The sequence below is a fragment of the Phlebotomus papatasi genome, chromosome 1 (assembly GCF_024763615.1).
Source record: "Phlebotomus papatasi isolate M1 chromosome 1, Ppap_2.1, whole genome shotgun sequence".
Lineage (NCBI taxonomy): Eukaryota > Metazoa > Arthropoda > Insecta > Diptera > Psychodidae > Phlebotomus > Phlebotomus papatasi.
This window is the reverse complement of record NC_077222.1, coordinates 95075330-95090985: the sequence shown is the minus strand read 5'-3', so window position 1 is coordinate 95090985 and position 15656 is coordinate 95075330. Positions and strand designations below refer to the sequence as shown.

The following is a 15656-nucleotide window of genomic DNA, read 5'->3' as shown; positions in this document are numbered from 1 at the left end:
TCACGCGGAATCGTGTGCATTGCTGTCTGTATGGCTCTTTTAATTGTTTTATTGAGTTCATCCTCAGTAATAGAGAAAATTTTAGTCGTTTTTGGTGTTCCATTATTTTCAGTCGTCTTCAGTTTTTCAAATCTCTGAAGAATTGGGTCCAAATCTTCGAAATCTTGAGTTCCTTGTCTCGAATGCCTTGGTGTGTCTTTCTGAGCTACTTTTCCCTGTCCGGGAACATCGTGCTGTGTTCTTGGAGCCACAGATAGCTGTGCTCGTTGTTCCAAGACACGTTCCTTTTCCTTGAGTAACTCAATTTCCTTCATTGTCTTTTCCATTCTCGTCTGAGCAAGGAGCTCATCGACATGACTATCATCTTCATCGGAACCAAACCTCTTTGGAGGTACTCCTTTCGTCTTTCTTCTGCTACGCCTCACCATCGTCGTCGTTGATCCTAATCCGTGGTCGAAGGTCCAATTGTTGGGGACGTAGCAGTTTTATGGATTGGGTTTGGTTTCAGTTGGCAGAGCTTAAGAAATAATTTTGCGTTCGTTCGTCTTGAACAATTTTTATGTGAATTTATTTTACTCAATCATTACTATGATTTTTCATTTTCATTTTTCATTTTTAATACTTATGTTTCATTTTTTATCACAATTATGTATTAAAAACTTCGATACAATGTTAATAATATACTTTAATTCACTCTGGACAAACTTCATGTTTAGTGAAAATAATTTTGAATATCAACCGTATCAACCGCCAGTGTTTGGCAGCTGTCACCCGGATATCGAAGTGCTGGATATCGAAGAGTCTACTGTAAGTACAGTAGAGTCTCTCAAATCTGAATCTCTCAAATTCGAACGACGTTTGTATTTAATATGTGAATTGTGGGGTTATCTAAAAAAAAAATGGTATTCTGGATGAATGAAAATCATGTTTATGTGCTTCTTCCTGAATGTTTACATACATTATGATCGTATAAAATGAAAATGTTGCCACTAAGACTTATGAGAAAGTACGGGAATATAATTCAAAGTACAATTTGATCTCACATAAACTTCGTTAATTTTGAAAAAATCGTTCGAATTTGGGAGATGAGAAATGTCAAAAATACCCCCCGAGCGTTCGAATTTAGAAGACTCTGTAATGTGAAAATGGCACAGCCGCGCGATCATGTATCGTTTTAAAATTAGCAGAATTCATCTGTAAATACATTTGTTTTCAGCTGAATTGAAATCGGTTATCATTTGGTGTTTGCTGGGATCCTAGTGAGTACAGGTAGCTGAAAAGGTAGCGTTTTCAGCATATTTTTGCTGAGTCGGTCAGAAAAAATATGCTGACCGTTTAGCTAGCAGTTCTCGAACAAAAAGCACTAACCAAATATATGGAAATGGCACTGGATCGCGAGTTTTCGTTATAAGCTTTAGCGAAATTCAGCTGAAAATACATATGTTTTCAGCTGAATTGAAATCGGTTAGCATTTGGTGCTCGCTTGGATGATCTATTCATAAGCTTACCAGATTATTCAGAGGAACCACCACTAAATGTTGCATTTAATTTTTAATGTTTTTAGGATTTTTTGTATCATTCTTGTGGAATTCTTCTTGCCCAATTTTGTTGAAAGAGGACTTAAATATAAAAAATGGGATAATTGTGATAAATTTGTGAAACTTGCAGGTTTTTGAGAACAAAAGACAGTGGGTGAACGAACACTGATAGAAAATTGGATTTTTTTAAAATGTTTTGTTTTTGTAAGTTTTTCATTGTTTTCTTCCTTTACAAATAAAAACAAACTATTCTAGAATCCGTACAGTACATAGAATGTGAGATTAATCTGTTTTAGAAGGATAAAAGGATTTTTTTTTTGAGTTAATGATACTTATGGTTATCGGTGTCCGGAGGGCTTCCCAACAGCACACAGATTGTCTGGAAAACTATGTAGAATTTCTAGGGCCTCATCCAGAGAAGATAGAATGTCAAGATGACTTTAAAAAACACTCAGATAAGAAGCCCACAAAACAGATGACAAATATGATTTGGATGCTATCTTTTCCAGGGCAATTCTCGCACTAAAAACAAAAAACAAAAAGACAGTAAAACAGTAGATATTACAGAATTTCACCACAAATCACTTCACTGGCCACTTCTTTAGTAATTTCAGTAATTTTTGATGAATTTACTACGGAAATTTGCTTACTCCCGTGAAAAATTACTTGAAAGACATCACCAGAAATATCACAAAGGGTACCGTCGAGACATTTCGAGACATTTTCCCGATAATTTTTCACGAACAATTCAAAAAATAAATAGTCACAATTCATTCATTCATTCATTTTCAACCGCTTATCCCTATTGGGGTCGCGGGCCCATGACACCAAGGTTAACAGCCCACGCCTGTCGGTCCTCCGCCACTTCAGGAAGATGTTCGAGTTCGATCCCAAGGCGCTCCCATGCAAGATCCTGAATTTGATTCAGCCACCTTGTCCTAGGTCTGCCTCGAGGTCGAGGTCTCCTCACAATGGCTTGCATAGCTTTTCTGGGGAATCTTTCTTCATTCATGCGTTGAATATGTCCATACCATCGAAGTTGTGATCTCTCGACCCGAAGAAGCAGCTCCTCGACTCTTAGTTCCTCACGAACGGCCACATTCCTCACTCGATCTCTACGAGTGATTCCCTTAACCTTAAATAGTCACAAATGCTTCCAAATCTTACCAATTTTCTATTCCAATTCATAAATCACTGATATTCCACTTGTTTTTTTTGTATAATTTACCACGAATCATGTAATGTTGCAAAAGTCGCTGGGCAACCCATATTTAGCTTATTTTTACTACCAAATCACGTCTTTTAACCAATTCTATGTCACTAAACTAATTCTAAAAACTATTTTCTTTATGTTAACATCAATTTTTATTGAAATTTTATTAATTGAACTTCAAAAATTAGCTTTAACCCTTAACCCTATAATAGTATTTTCTTTAGTATGCGAAAAATAATTCTAAAAAATGTTTTCTAGGATAATTATGATCCAATAAAGTCGAAAAAACCATCCGTTCTTCATTATCTCTTCTAGTTTAGGCGCTAGGTGAGAAAATATAATTTTTTTTGAAACTCTTTGCTTCTTAAGTTCACATTTTTATTTTTTTTTCAATTTTTTTTTTTAAATAATAAAGTAGCGTGACATATCTTTCAGTAAAAATAAATTTATTTTAGTCAGATAACTTTAAATTGGTATTTTCCTGAAAATGGAAATGAATTTTTTTGCACAAATATTTTTTGTTGCTTTTTCTCTGACCTGTCACATAAAACTGGAGATAGCAACAAAACGAAGAGTCAAAATGAGTTAAAACTTTCAAGAGATGTTTATAAGACTATTTCCGAGGACACTATAGCACTTTTAAATAAATAAAATCTTTATTGTCGCTGTAAAAGTGATTTTTGTGAAGACCGCCTGGAGGCGGTCTTACCCGTTAGTTAGAGGGTTAAATTACCTCATTTTACCCTAATACTATTTTGAATCAGAATTCTCCTTTTTAATAAAATATATCTAATATTTTATTTTATTTACTTCATTTTCTCTGGTGAGTTTTCATTTTTTTTCCAAAGGCAACCCTAAAATTGGTTTTTTTTCTTGGTCATCACTACACTTAACATGCGAAGTCTCAAAGCACCCTGAAGCGAGATGTGAAAATTAATTCACAATTCACCGGGGAAAAGCAAGGGAAATATTCACAGGCTTATCGTTTAAATTTGAAATGCTTTATCAGAGAAGAATTCTAAAATGAATTCTGCTACGCGATGGCGCCACTGTGTCTGACAGGACGCCATTCGCTCGCAGCGCAAAAACAGTCGGAGTGAAAGTTGGTTCGATTGATTTTTCTCGCGCATTTCTCCCAGGTTTTTCGTGCTCAATTGTCGTGAAAGTTCCTGCAAAAGGTGAGGCAACTCCCTGACTATCATTCTCCATTGAAATCACTATAAATCTTTCCGTAGATATTTCAGTTAAATTCAAGTAGTCTCTGAACCACACCTTTTGTTTGTTCACTCGATCTTTTTGTGCTCATCCCACCATAAATCTCTCAATTTTCCAAAAACAGGTGCAAGATGACATCAACAAACGTGACTGTTGGCTTTGGAGATCGTTCTTCGTCGCGCATTCTCAAGCCACCAGGTGGTCAGTCGGTGTTGGCTTTTGGCTCAGGTGAAGAAGTGCGCCCCAATCCACCGCGCCCCAAGTATGATCAGCAGAATTCATCGAATTTGTTTGGGTGCATGGGAGCCCCGGATCCCACGGTGAGAAATGACAAACCCGTGGAGCCTTCAGCACAGCCTGAGGCTCCAGTGGAGGCCTCTCAGGAGGCACCTGAGAGGCCCCCAGAGACGGCAGCTATGGAGAATACGGCAGCAAGAGCAGCTCCAGCACCAGCTCAGGCTGCCCAGCAGTCATCGAGGGGACGAGTGCCACCAGGAGGCTATTCCGCAGGATTCTGGTAACCCTTCCCTTTCAAAAAATCACCCCTCTCCTGATCCAATTGGGAGGAATGAGTGTGAGAGACCAAAAAAAAAATTATAATAATCGCACCAAAAAGAGCGTTCCCGTGTGACTCTGGGCCTTTCATTTTGCCATGGGAACCTCTGTCTTTGTGAACCAAACTCTCCTAACTGTTTGCTTCCCTCCTGAGATTGTGAGCTCTGTATTTTGTAATTGTATAGCAATTGTTACAATTCTTTTTTTTAATAATTTTCACTTCCATGACCGTGAGACGTGTGTTTGATAAGCACAAAAATATTTAATCAATTTTCGTTGCATTTCTTTTCTGCCATCACAGCGAAAAAAAAGGCGTTGTTAACGTATCTTCGTAACGAAGAGATAATTTTTTATATTGACTCTCCCTCCGCCTCTTTTTAATCATACTTCATCAAATGAAACAACATACAAGTCTTTTAATAAATTGTTTCGCGTATTTATAGTAACCAAATAAAATTGTAATGATTCAATAAAATTGATTGGAAATATTTTAGGGGGTTTTTTAATTGAAGAGCGCGCATTAGAGATACTTGTCGCCTCTCAATATTTTTCTTTCTTCAGAAAAGAAACCAGACGCAACATCTTCAGGACAGCGGAAGTCTTTCAACATAATTTTCGTGGTTTTAAGTGGCTCTTGTGGGCTCTTATTGTACATTACTCTTGTCTTTTATGACCCTCTTGTTAATGCAGTATTCATCCTTGGATTTTTATTGGTATTATGGGTATTATGGTCGGAATTCATTCCAAATGACACATTTTCAATACATTCAGTCACGCAATAAAATTTTTGTTGGATTAGATACATAATTTTCATTCAATTACTTGAACATTCAGTGCATTTTTATAAAATAACCTGATGAGGTATAATAAAAATAATGTTGTGTCTGTCGTCAGACAAAAGATAACACGTTCCATTATTTGATTTCACGGTTAGATTATTAATATCTCGCCTATTGCAGTCGACATGAAAAGGGAAAATTGTCAGAGACGGCTTGGAGTAGGTAAGAAGCGTGAAGTTGGTCCCCTAATATGAAAACTAGTAAAAAGTATCGACCATTCCCCGTAAGCCTTATATCATAGACACACTTCCGACTTAAGCCGAGAGACGGCTTACTAAGCCCACTTACTACAGTAGACTCTCGCTCAATCGGGCGAAAAATGTTGTTGACAATTTTCACGTTTAATTATGAAGCTAATTTACTCAAATTCGTTGTTGTTCTTCCTATTTCATCGTGATTCTTTATAATTGAGCGCTTTTTGTGGAATTTACAAAGGCTTTGACGCCCAAATCTATCGATAAACCGGATGACATTTTGCCCCATATTCCCGATTGAGAGAGAGTCTACTGTAAGCTGTTTCGCTGCTTAAACCGAGAGACGAAATAGTCAGAAATTCATGGAAATATTATCTGATCATAAACCTTAGGATAAGTCTCTGGAGAGAAAACGGTAGGAGATATAGGCTAGAGAACGTCACAAAATGGCGCTGTGAAATCTAGTTCATCAAAATTCATTAAGTAACACGATTAGAACATAAGTCGGCTATATTGGGGAAATGCATATCGTCGGTTGCGTCAACCTCTGTCGTATCTGCATTTCCTTTGTGTCAGCATTTTACGCAAGAGGGGACGTCTGTATTGTAGCTTGCACCAAATGCAGGTACAAAACAAATGCATATACGACAGAGGTAGCCGCAACCGACGATATGCAATAGCCTGTTTTTGATCGCAACGGTAACGTTGGTTCATCAACTCGGTCTATGAAGTTACAGGAGATCCCGGGATTATGCATATCGAAATTATGCATAATCCCGGCGAAAGCTTGGAGATCGATCCGAAAGCTTTGGAATAAGTTGAAGTGCTTTTCCTGCGTGTTTGAAGTTTACAGACGACTTCCGGCATTCCTTATTAGATATTGACTAAATGTTGCTTGTTTTTTCGATATTTATAAAAACAATTGTGCTTTGGAAGCTGGTAAGCGACGCTATGTCATCGGAAAATTAGGGTACTTGAGATCAAAAATGATTAAAATTATTATTATTATAAAAAGAAGACTTCGTGGTGCAATAGATAAGAGCTCCAGCTCTTTAGTGGTGAGATCCTTGGCTTAACTTTTGCATTTGTGAGTTTGAGTTTCGCTCAGTTGCACACTTTAAAACATTATTATGGATAACCCAGATATTCCGGGTTATTGGTTCAAGAAGATTTTTGATAATTTAAAAGAAGTTGCAAAAAATCAACTATTTCTTTTACTTCTTTTAAATATTACTCCTATAACAATACTAGGAGTATTAAATTGGAATTTTGTCCGTATTAAAAAGTTTTCATTACCCATAATCTCAAATATTTAGAATTTATACTTCTAATAACATAAATTCAAGACATTTTCTGAATGCAAATTTTGATTTAAACGAAATATCTTTCAAAATGTATTATTGAATTAAAATTATAATAAAATTGATTCTCCAAAATTTATAAATTAACAACTCAAAAACCGCAGATTTAAAACAAATATTTGAAGCACCCTAATTCACTTATGGACTCTCAGAATCGCGAAATCTCATTGGGAGAGGCACTACCACTCACACTGGTGGTGGTCTTCTGTGCGAGCTCCTCGTACACACAATGTGCGCTGTCGATGCTCTCGTGACGTAGTAACCATGCTACTCATTTCACTACCTGTCACCTTTACACTCAGCGGATGGCCGGAATTAACTGACATGGTTCGAATATAACGGATATTGCCACAGTGATGTGCAGAGAACGCAATTATCATACTGCGTGGGCGGGAAAAATGACTACCTATTTTCATTTTTTCTTCTTAAGTAGGGGAACTGTACTCAATTTCGGCTAGATTGCAATTTCGGCTAGATTGCAATTTCGGCCATTTCTTTTGTTCCTCAAATTTTTATGAAGTTTTAGTTTTTGATACTCTTCTATGGATTATAATGCTAAAAAACGCAAAATTACGCTTCTACGAACGAGATGATGCGAGAAAAAACTTTAGAAGAATTCCGGAAAGGTAAGGAATTGTGAGAATCAAGGTGACCGAAATATTACCCAAAGCTATGTCTATATCTTAATAATTTTACAATGTATTAAGGATGGTTTTAGGGAAAACAAAGACGATAAACCATCTCTAAGTTCCAAGCAACACTCCTTAAAAAGAAGGCGTTTGCATGCAACTATGCCGAAATTTGATACAGTTATCCTGTATATCAAAATTTTATTATTTCCTTGCTCTTTTTTAATTGTTAAACAATATTAAGAGAAACTCATTACGTTTCTCGAACAATCAAATTAAATGCATTTTGACTTGGCTAATATTATGAATCTCTCCTATCACAAGCCCTAACAAGCTTACCAGACATTTTATATAAAAACCTACAGAGCTTCGGCATTGAACAATTTATTTGCGATTTTCAGTATTTAATATTACGTCAGAATTAATAAAATTATAAATTAAATTTGTTCATTAAAATAAATTAATTGTGTCATAAATTTAATATCAGCAATTTGATGATTTCTTGGCTATCTTGGTAAAATACTGAACTATTTCAAGGATTTATTCCTTTACCAAAAAGAAATTGCATTTTTTTAAAGTATTTTTTTGGTATAAAGAAATCTTGCTGTCCTGCTTTTGTGCAGTCCGTGTCCCCGAGAAACTATTGATTGAGGAAGGCGAATGAACTCATTGTACTGCTCTCATTTCTCTCATAAAAAAGTGTTCTTCCTCAACTTCCACCGCACTTTTATTCATGGGAGAGATAACTCTAGTACTAATCTTACCAGTCATTGGATCATAAGATGTAAAAATAGATCCCTCCCTCGCTTCAAAAACAAACCATCTCCCTTTTACAATTGAGATAAATCACTGAGCAGAATGAGAAAAATGCCATTAAAGTCAACAGAAAATTTTAATCATCTTCCACTTGCGGTGAATATAACATGTCTAGAAAAATAAACATTTCGAAATTTTTACCTCTTTGAGACTTCCGCTACGCAGACTTAACACAGATTGCGATATGGAGAGTAATTGAGCTAGACGGGATGGTCTTTGGGTCACTTGGCTTGTTCGGTGGGAGCTGGAAGTTCGGCGAGTTTCTTCTTTTGCTCCTGCTGGAAGAGGTAGGCTCGTGTGAGCTGAACTGAGGAAGATAGAGCCACGAAGAGATTCACTGAGAAGAGTCCCCAGTTCTTGGGGATGATCACCAGAGAATAGCGTGACCAGATTATTCCTGTGGCACATAGGGAAGCCGACTGAGCCACTGACAGCTGATCAGCCGGTCTGGCAAGGTCACTGAGACCAGCAATGACCAATCCCTGAAAGCAATACCCAGAGATTTCAGGTTAGGAGATGTTTTGATTGCATAACAGGAATATTTGCATTTTAGAGGTCAAGGTCCTACTCACCCATTTGAAAACTGGTGCCCAGAAGAAAACAGTCTTTGGTCCTGCAAGAAAAATGGGTTGTCAGTGCTCAAAAGTCCCGGAAAACAGGGATTTTTTGGGAAATTTGCAAAGTAAAACTGACCTGCTGCATGATTCCAGAGAGGTACGAGCTTCTGGGGCACAAATTTATCAGCTGTATTGATTATAGCACTGTACACACTGGACATTGTTGCAAAATTAGGAGGAAGACCACTAAAACAAGGAGAAAACTTGAGATAAATCTCGCAAATTGGGACAAGTTCTGCGTGTTTTTTATTTGGCTATCGCGAATGAAAATGTCAGGGTCAACCCCTCAAAAAAGCTTCGAGTTATTTTTACATGATGCCCCTTGGACAATTCGGATGATTCCAAAGATTTATCCCAGTTCTCATACGATTTGATGCTCAAAATATTACATTTGCTCTTGAATATAAATTAAACAGATATTCAATTTAACTCTCATGGACAGATTCATTGGATTCATTTATAAAGAAAACATTAAAAGCGTGTATAATTCCAATTTGATCCAGAAGCAATATTTTTTGTCACAGGACGGCTCCATCAAATGTCTATGAAAAGTCCAAATGAGAAAAAATTTTTACTGGGCAACAAATTGCGCGCAAAAATTTGCGTAATAGCGCTCGTAGTGGCCAGCACTTATTGCAACTTTCAAATTTTGCAAAATATAACGATAAAAATATTTTTAATCAATTTTTGTATCTTTTAGATTTAGGAAGTTTAGAAATAAATTCTTACATGAATTAAAATTATTAAAACAGTTCAGACTTACTTCATGCAGATATTTTAGTTTTTTCATCCATTTAGCATTATTTGTGCAGGTAAATTAGCGTAAATATCTTGCAAATCGACACTAAAAGTAGCTCAAGCACCGCAATTTTCGGAACTAGAAAACTAAAAAAAAAACGTGTAATTGAATAAATAACTCTTTTATCTTGAAAAGCACATTTAGGATGATAAATGTACTTATCGTAACAAGAGAGTTCTTAAAATCAAAACTTTCTTTTCCCTTTGGTTCTTTTGAATTGGATTTATCATCAAATTAAAATTAAAGTTTCAAATTTTAATGATTTTATAATACTTTCCTGTATTTTTGAATGACCTGAAGGACTTGATTGTTAAATAAAAGCAATCAGTAGATAAGTCAAAGCTTTTTCCTTTAACTAATTATTTGTTTATTGTATGAAAATTTTATTAAGATGAATTAGAAATAAGGGGTCAATTCAGAGATTTTGCTGATTTTTGTTTGACTGATTAATATACAAATGTGCGTAGCTATTCACAGGTTATGAGCTTTCTCCAAAAAAGCTCCTAATGGGTACTGATTATCCCAAATCAATGTGGAGAGTTTGCAGTTTGGCAGGAATTCAAAATTTCTCAAAGAGGTCTGTCATTTTCGTAAAATATATGGAATAATGAACTAGAATTTCGCAATTTTATATCATTATATTAATCAATTCCTTTATCATTCAACATTTTATGCTTAATACCCTTGATACAGAATATGTAGTGTGAAAATCTTCATTTATCTGCATCGTAAACCTTTAATGTACAAGGTCTCTGAAAGTTAAATATTGTATCACCCTTCACCTTATCAACAATTATTCACATCGATGTTAGAGCAAGACAAGAGCAAGTCTTGGACAGAGAGGGGCTTCCGGAAGACGAATTAGACGAATTACTGCTCCCAGAAACTCTTTGCTCGTGTTCTTATAATGGGCTTCGAAATCGAAAACCATCACAACAAACCCCGACAGGGTTTCATATTCTTCAAGTTGGAAAAATATTCGAGACAAGCTAGAAAAAACCTTCTGAATGAAAAAAATTCAACAGACTGGAGTCCAAGAAATCAATCACATCCTGGAAGAAAGGCTTTCATGATTTGGAATACAGAAGGCAAAAACATAAATAAGGAATTTTAAGATGATTTCTTTCAGTATTAGAAAAAAAATAATATCGAGTCCTTCACAGTTATTTTCTAATCGCAGTTTTGGTGGCCCTTTGTAGATTGCCACAAAATACTATTTTAAGAATAAAAGAAATGACAGAAAACTAGAAATAACAAAAAATACAAGCACTTATTTACATAATTTTTCAAGAATATCGCGTAGAAAATATGATACAGATGATGATTATATTTCTCATAAATGTCAAATTAACTTAAATCAGTTTATCGGCCACCGCGAGAGGTGGTCGAGAATAAATCAGCGGCAAATCAGTAATTTGCTGGTTACAGTGATGTGTCTAAATACGAAAACAGCTTAGGAGCTTTTTGGAGACTTTTTTAATCAGCTAAATCAGTAATCAGTAATCAGCTGGGATGTCTGCATTGGAATTCAGATTTATAAATGTGTAATCAGTAATAAGCTGAATCTCTGAATTGACTCCTAACTCGTATAACTTTATACTCTGCACTGCACAATGTGCAATTTTGGGGTTTTACAGTAAAATTTTTCAGATATTTAATAATTGTAAAATATTTTTAGTCAGTAACAAATGAAATTTAAACAGCAAAATAATTAAATTTTGACCAGTAAAATAGAGGGAGGTAGGGCTACATTTATATATGATTTTTTTGCAAATTTCTAAAGGAAGTTGGGCCTTACAATTATTTTCTTAGTTTTACATTTTGTAGAGCTAATATTACATTACGTTAAAGCCCAGTTGCCTTTAGAAATATACGAAAAATCGTATAGGGGAAAGTGGTCTGCCTTTGAACGAAAAATGATGTTCAAAATTTGAGATTTTTTTCAGAGTAAACTACAACATGAGTTTTACTTTGCACTACACCAAAAAATTCTCTTGTTCATTAAGCTTCTATGCTTACCCCATTCAGGACTCGCAAGTCCTCAGTTTTTCCTGGTGAGGAACTTGAAAATGTGTTGGCGATATATTCAAAGGCAGCCTGCATGGTCTGCCTTTGAATGTGGTTGGGCAGCCTTTGAATCTTAATTTTTCACTGAGAATATTAGGGCTGTAACATTAAGTGGCCCATAATTGATTAGCATGAACCCTAATGCACTCAATAAAACCAATACTGTAGTCAAAAGTCATTATACAACAACATTTTTTACATTTTTCTGAAGCACTGTTTTTGACTTGAAAAATTGTAATAAAACACCATTGAAGTTGACAATTATCAGTTTGAAACATCCCGGCTGGAACAAGATAGCATGTTATAAGTAATTGTATGACATTCGTCAGATCAAAGTCGGAGTTCTGTTCTGCTCCTGGACAGGAAGCTGTCAGATGTTTCAATGTATGTAAAGAGAGGATTCAAAGGCACACATAATTAAGATTCAAAGGCTGCCGCAGAGCAATATTTGAAAACTTTTATCACCCACAAAATTTGTCTCATCTGAATCAAAATGTAATTGGAGAAATACCATCCAAGAATAACCATTTATGACTCACAATAGAAGATTTGTTCGAAAAATTATTTTGATTATGAAAAAACACATGAATTGTGGAACATCAAAATTACAGTTTAGAGCTCAGTTTCGTTTTTTTGCCCTATCACCTAGAAGATAAGAGCTAGGGTCTGCATTTTTTGATGACTTGTGAGGATTATCAATAGCTATCTAATAGTTAATAGAAAAGAATTTATGCTTTAAAGAAAAATGAAAAAAATACAATATTCAAAGGCTGCCGCATTCAAAGGCAAACCACTTTCCCCTATCAATCGTAACTGCATAGCTCAAAGTAACCTCACCTCTCCCTCTATCTTAATCTTTATAAAAAATCCAATTTATTAGCATCTAAAATCATTTTAGAAAAAAAGGATGAACTCTTTTTTAAAAAAAAGGACTAACTTTTTTATATTTTAAATTGAGTAGGGGCGGTTTTTGTGCCAAACACCCTGGCTTCGAGTACTTGATATTTTACTGCTCGAACTCAAAGAGAGAGCAGTTATATAATCGTTATTTTTTTCAACTTTTCACTGTTCTGGAGCTTAAACGGTAAGAGATATCGACTTCCAGTCTTAGATGACCCCCAATAAAAAAACAATATCTCTCGATATTTTTTTCCGTCCCCGCCTCCCCACTCTATCTCCTCCAAAACCATGATTTTTCGGTTTTTTCAAAATTGACCCAAGCTTTTTAAATGATTTTTGGATATGTTTTAGTTTAGAGCCAGTCCAGGCGAACATTTCGCCCAAACATACTTATGACCGGAAAATTCGATATTTTGAATTATTGAAGATCAAAGGTCAAGCACTTTGGAAGGCTCATTTTTCAACCAATTTTGTTAAATTTGGATTTTTTGGAAAGGTATTGAAATTTCTATCCCGGCTGCATCGGTCTTCATCGGCAATGAACCGGTTAAGTACCGATTTTTGAATAATTTTACATCTTCAATAAGTTAAATTCCCTAAAAACATGTTTTATCGGTTTTTCTCAAAATTGGCCCAAGCTTCTTTAATGATTTTTGGATGTGTTTTAGAGCTAGTGCAGGCGAACATTTTCGCCCAAATATACCTCTATGACCGGAAACTTCGCCATTTTGAATTATTGAACATCAAAGATCAACCACTTTGGAAGGGTAATCTTCCTAAGAATCTTTCTTTCGAAAGAAGAGAGTTTATTTTCATGAGCTTCGATTATTATTCAGGATTCACATGAGTAAGTCACCACTGGCTGTTTAAGCGTCTCGTAAAGTTGGTAATGGTTTAGGATCGTGATGGACTGATTGTGTTAGTCGTCTCAACGGTCACGGAATTTAAATTATTTCCACTAAATTATTACAAATACTATTTATTTATATAGTGTAGCTATCTAAAACAACAATTTGTCACTCTAAATTCAAATTAGGAAGGAAAATGAAGGAAAATATTAACAAAATCGATGCGTAGTGTACAAATTTTGCATAACTTTCCGCGAAGCGAGAAAGTAGCAATTAAATGTATATCTAAAAATTTGAGATGCATGATATTCACTCAATTTTTCTGTTTGTAATTTGGAGCCATCTAAGAATGAGATTAATTTTTTATTCAGAACACCGTATTAGTCGTATTAGTCACAGGTTCCCGCACTGATTTCAAAAGCTCAAATATATGATGATCTTCGATCCTGCTTATTCCTTGTAATACTCAAATCTTTAAAAGATTTTTAAAATAACTTTATTCTATTCAAATTCTAGTTTTCTAATCTTTCTAAGTGTCCAGTGTGGTAACTGTGCTGGTATTGTCTGAGGTTGATTTTTCGAAGCAGGAAAAGTGCAGGAATTTTTCACCAATCCCAAATCTTTCGCCCTCTTCAATTGTGGAGGGAATTGTTCTGTTGAGAGTCTCTGGAAGAAAGAGACACAAAACAGCTCCTGCCAGAGATAATCCTCCAAGAATTAGAGCTGGAAGGGGCTTGAAGTAATGGGCCTAAGGAAAGTTGCCTTATTAGACGACCAGTAGTCCTTTTAGTATCTTTAACTTACCAAATAGAGGATAAATGTACTGAAAAACGTAACTGCATATCCCGCCACATGAACTGCACTAACTCCTTGTGCCCTGACACTTGTAGGGATCAATTCTGTTGCATACTGAGCACTGGAATTGTATGCTACGGTGACTCCAAATCTTCCAATTACAGCCAAAGTGGCGAGGAGAGACGTGGACATTGTGGCAGCACCTTTTTGATAAGCCAGGACGATTCCTGTGCAGGTAGTAAAGATGCCACTGATCAAGAGGGAACTGGAAGCCTAATAATATTCCTTTATAATTTTATTTATTCAGAGAAATTTATTTGGTATTTTACCATTGCTTTTCGTCCTATTTTGTCCTGTAGTGCCCAGAGGACGAGGCATGCTGGAAAGATGGCAGTTGCACTTAGGGAAAACAGGATAAAGGGAGACAAGCCCAAACCCTCAACATTTCGCGATATGCAGTCATAGCAGAGGGTTATAACCATTCTGGAAAGATAAATCCCATCTAATGATGTTACACGGAAAGTGATAAAACTCTCCTTACTAACGATTTAAAGAAGAGAATGAAGGTGTTCCTTCTGAGCCGAGGTGTCTTGAACAGATCAAACAGATTTGCCTGGGATTTCTTCTCACAGCCATTTGATTGATTGGCATATTTAATCCTGAACTCCCTGATAGTCTGTTCATCGAGATTCCTTCTGTTAAAAATAGCTACCCTCCGGAAGCAATTAATCGCTCCTTCAACATCTCCTTTCGAGATTAGCCAATGCACGCTCTCAGGCAAAATAAAATAGAAACCAGGAATGATGGCTATTGGCAAGGATGTGACCATGAGGAAGACTTTCCAATTGCCCACAGCTACAGCAATCCATGGAGTCACGATGGATCCCAAGCAGTAGAAGATTCCGATGCAGATGTTCAGCCCAAAAGTCCTCATCGATGGCCGAATATACTCCATCACCAGAATGTACATCATCACGAAGTTACTATCCGTGGCCAGGCCAGAGATGAAGCGACAAATACAGAATGATGGCACAGATGTCGAGAATATCGTAGCTCCATTTCCAAGAAGGGCTGCACAATTGGACAAAACTAAAATTGGTAGTCTGCCAATTTTGTCGGCCAGGATCCCAAAACTTAAGGTCCCTACCACAGATCCAATGAAGTACATCGATTGCCCTATAGTGGATTTCCATGCTGATTCACATACCCAGTTGAGCTGAAAGTATACAAATATTTTCTAAATTGGAAAAATTGGCAATGACTTCAGCAA

The 15656-nt window shown here is 36.0% G+C and overlaps 3 protein-coding genes across 3 annotated transcripts in view; 1 reads left to right on the top strand and 2 right to left on the bottom strand.

Moving 5' to 3' along the window:
* The first annotated feature begins 3802 nt into the window (after nt 1-3802).
* On the top strand, nt 3803-5009 carry LOC129809824 (translation initiation factor IF-2). The gene is made up of 2 exons (XM_055859937.1): nt 3803-3929; nt 4091-5009. Exon 2 carries the CDS (start codon nt 4098-4100, stop codon nt 4485-4487), a length of 390 nt encoding a protein of 129 aa, XP_055715912.1. The 5' UTR covers nt 3803-3929; nt 4091-4097; the 3' UTR covers nt 4488-5009.
* A 3408-nt stretch (nt 5010-8417) lies between these two features.
* LOC129809823 (mitochondrial pyruvate carrier 2-like) lies at nt 8418-9279 on the bottom strand. The gene is made up of 3 exons (XM_055859936.1): nt 9054-9279; nt 8933-8973; nt 8418-8842 (listed from the first exon to the last, which is right to left on the bottom strand). Exons 1-3 carry the CDS (start codon nt 9136-9138, stop codon nt 8582-8584), a joined length of 387 nt encoding a protein of 128 aa, XP_055715911.1. The 5' UTR covers nt 9139-9279; the 3' UTR covers nt 8418-8581.
* Nucleotides 9280-14064: 4785 nt separating this feature from the next.
* The window catches only part of LOC129809822 (organic cation transporter protein-like), an 8792-nt gene continuing 7200 nt past the window's right edge, over nt 14065-15656 (bottom strand). The window contains exons 2-5 of the mRNA XM_055859935.1: nt 14932-15602; nt 14716-14869; nt 14396-14659; nt 14065-14339 (exon numbers count right to left, since the gene is read on the bottom strand). Coding sequence (XP_055715910.1) covers nt 14121-14339; nt 14396-14659; nt 14716-14869; nt 14932-15602 — 1308 coding nt within the window. The 3' untranslated portion in view covers nt 14065-14120. The remainder of the gene's footprint in view (nt 14340-14395; nt 14660-14715; nt 14870-14931; nt 15603-15656) is intronic.

Excerpts from the sequence above, each read along its gene's own strand:
- LOC129809824 (XM_055859937.1), top strand. The coding sequence starts at position 4,098 with ATGACATCAACAAACGTGACTGTTGGCTTTGGAGATCGTTCTTCGTCG.
- LOC129809823 (XM_055859936.1), bottom strand. The coding sequence starts at position 9,138 with ATGTCCAGTGTGTACAGTGCTATAATCAATACAGCTGATAAATTTGTG. Across the intron at positions 8,974-9,053 it reads TCTCTGGAATCATGCAGCAG|GACCAAAGACTGTTTTCTTC; the intron begins GTCAGTTTTACT and ends TTTTTCTTGCAG. Across the intron at positions 8,843-8,932 it reads GGGCACCAGTTTTCAAATGG|GGATTGGTCATTGCTGGTCT; the intron begins GTGAGTAGGACC and ends TATTGCTTTCAG.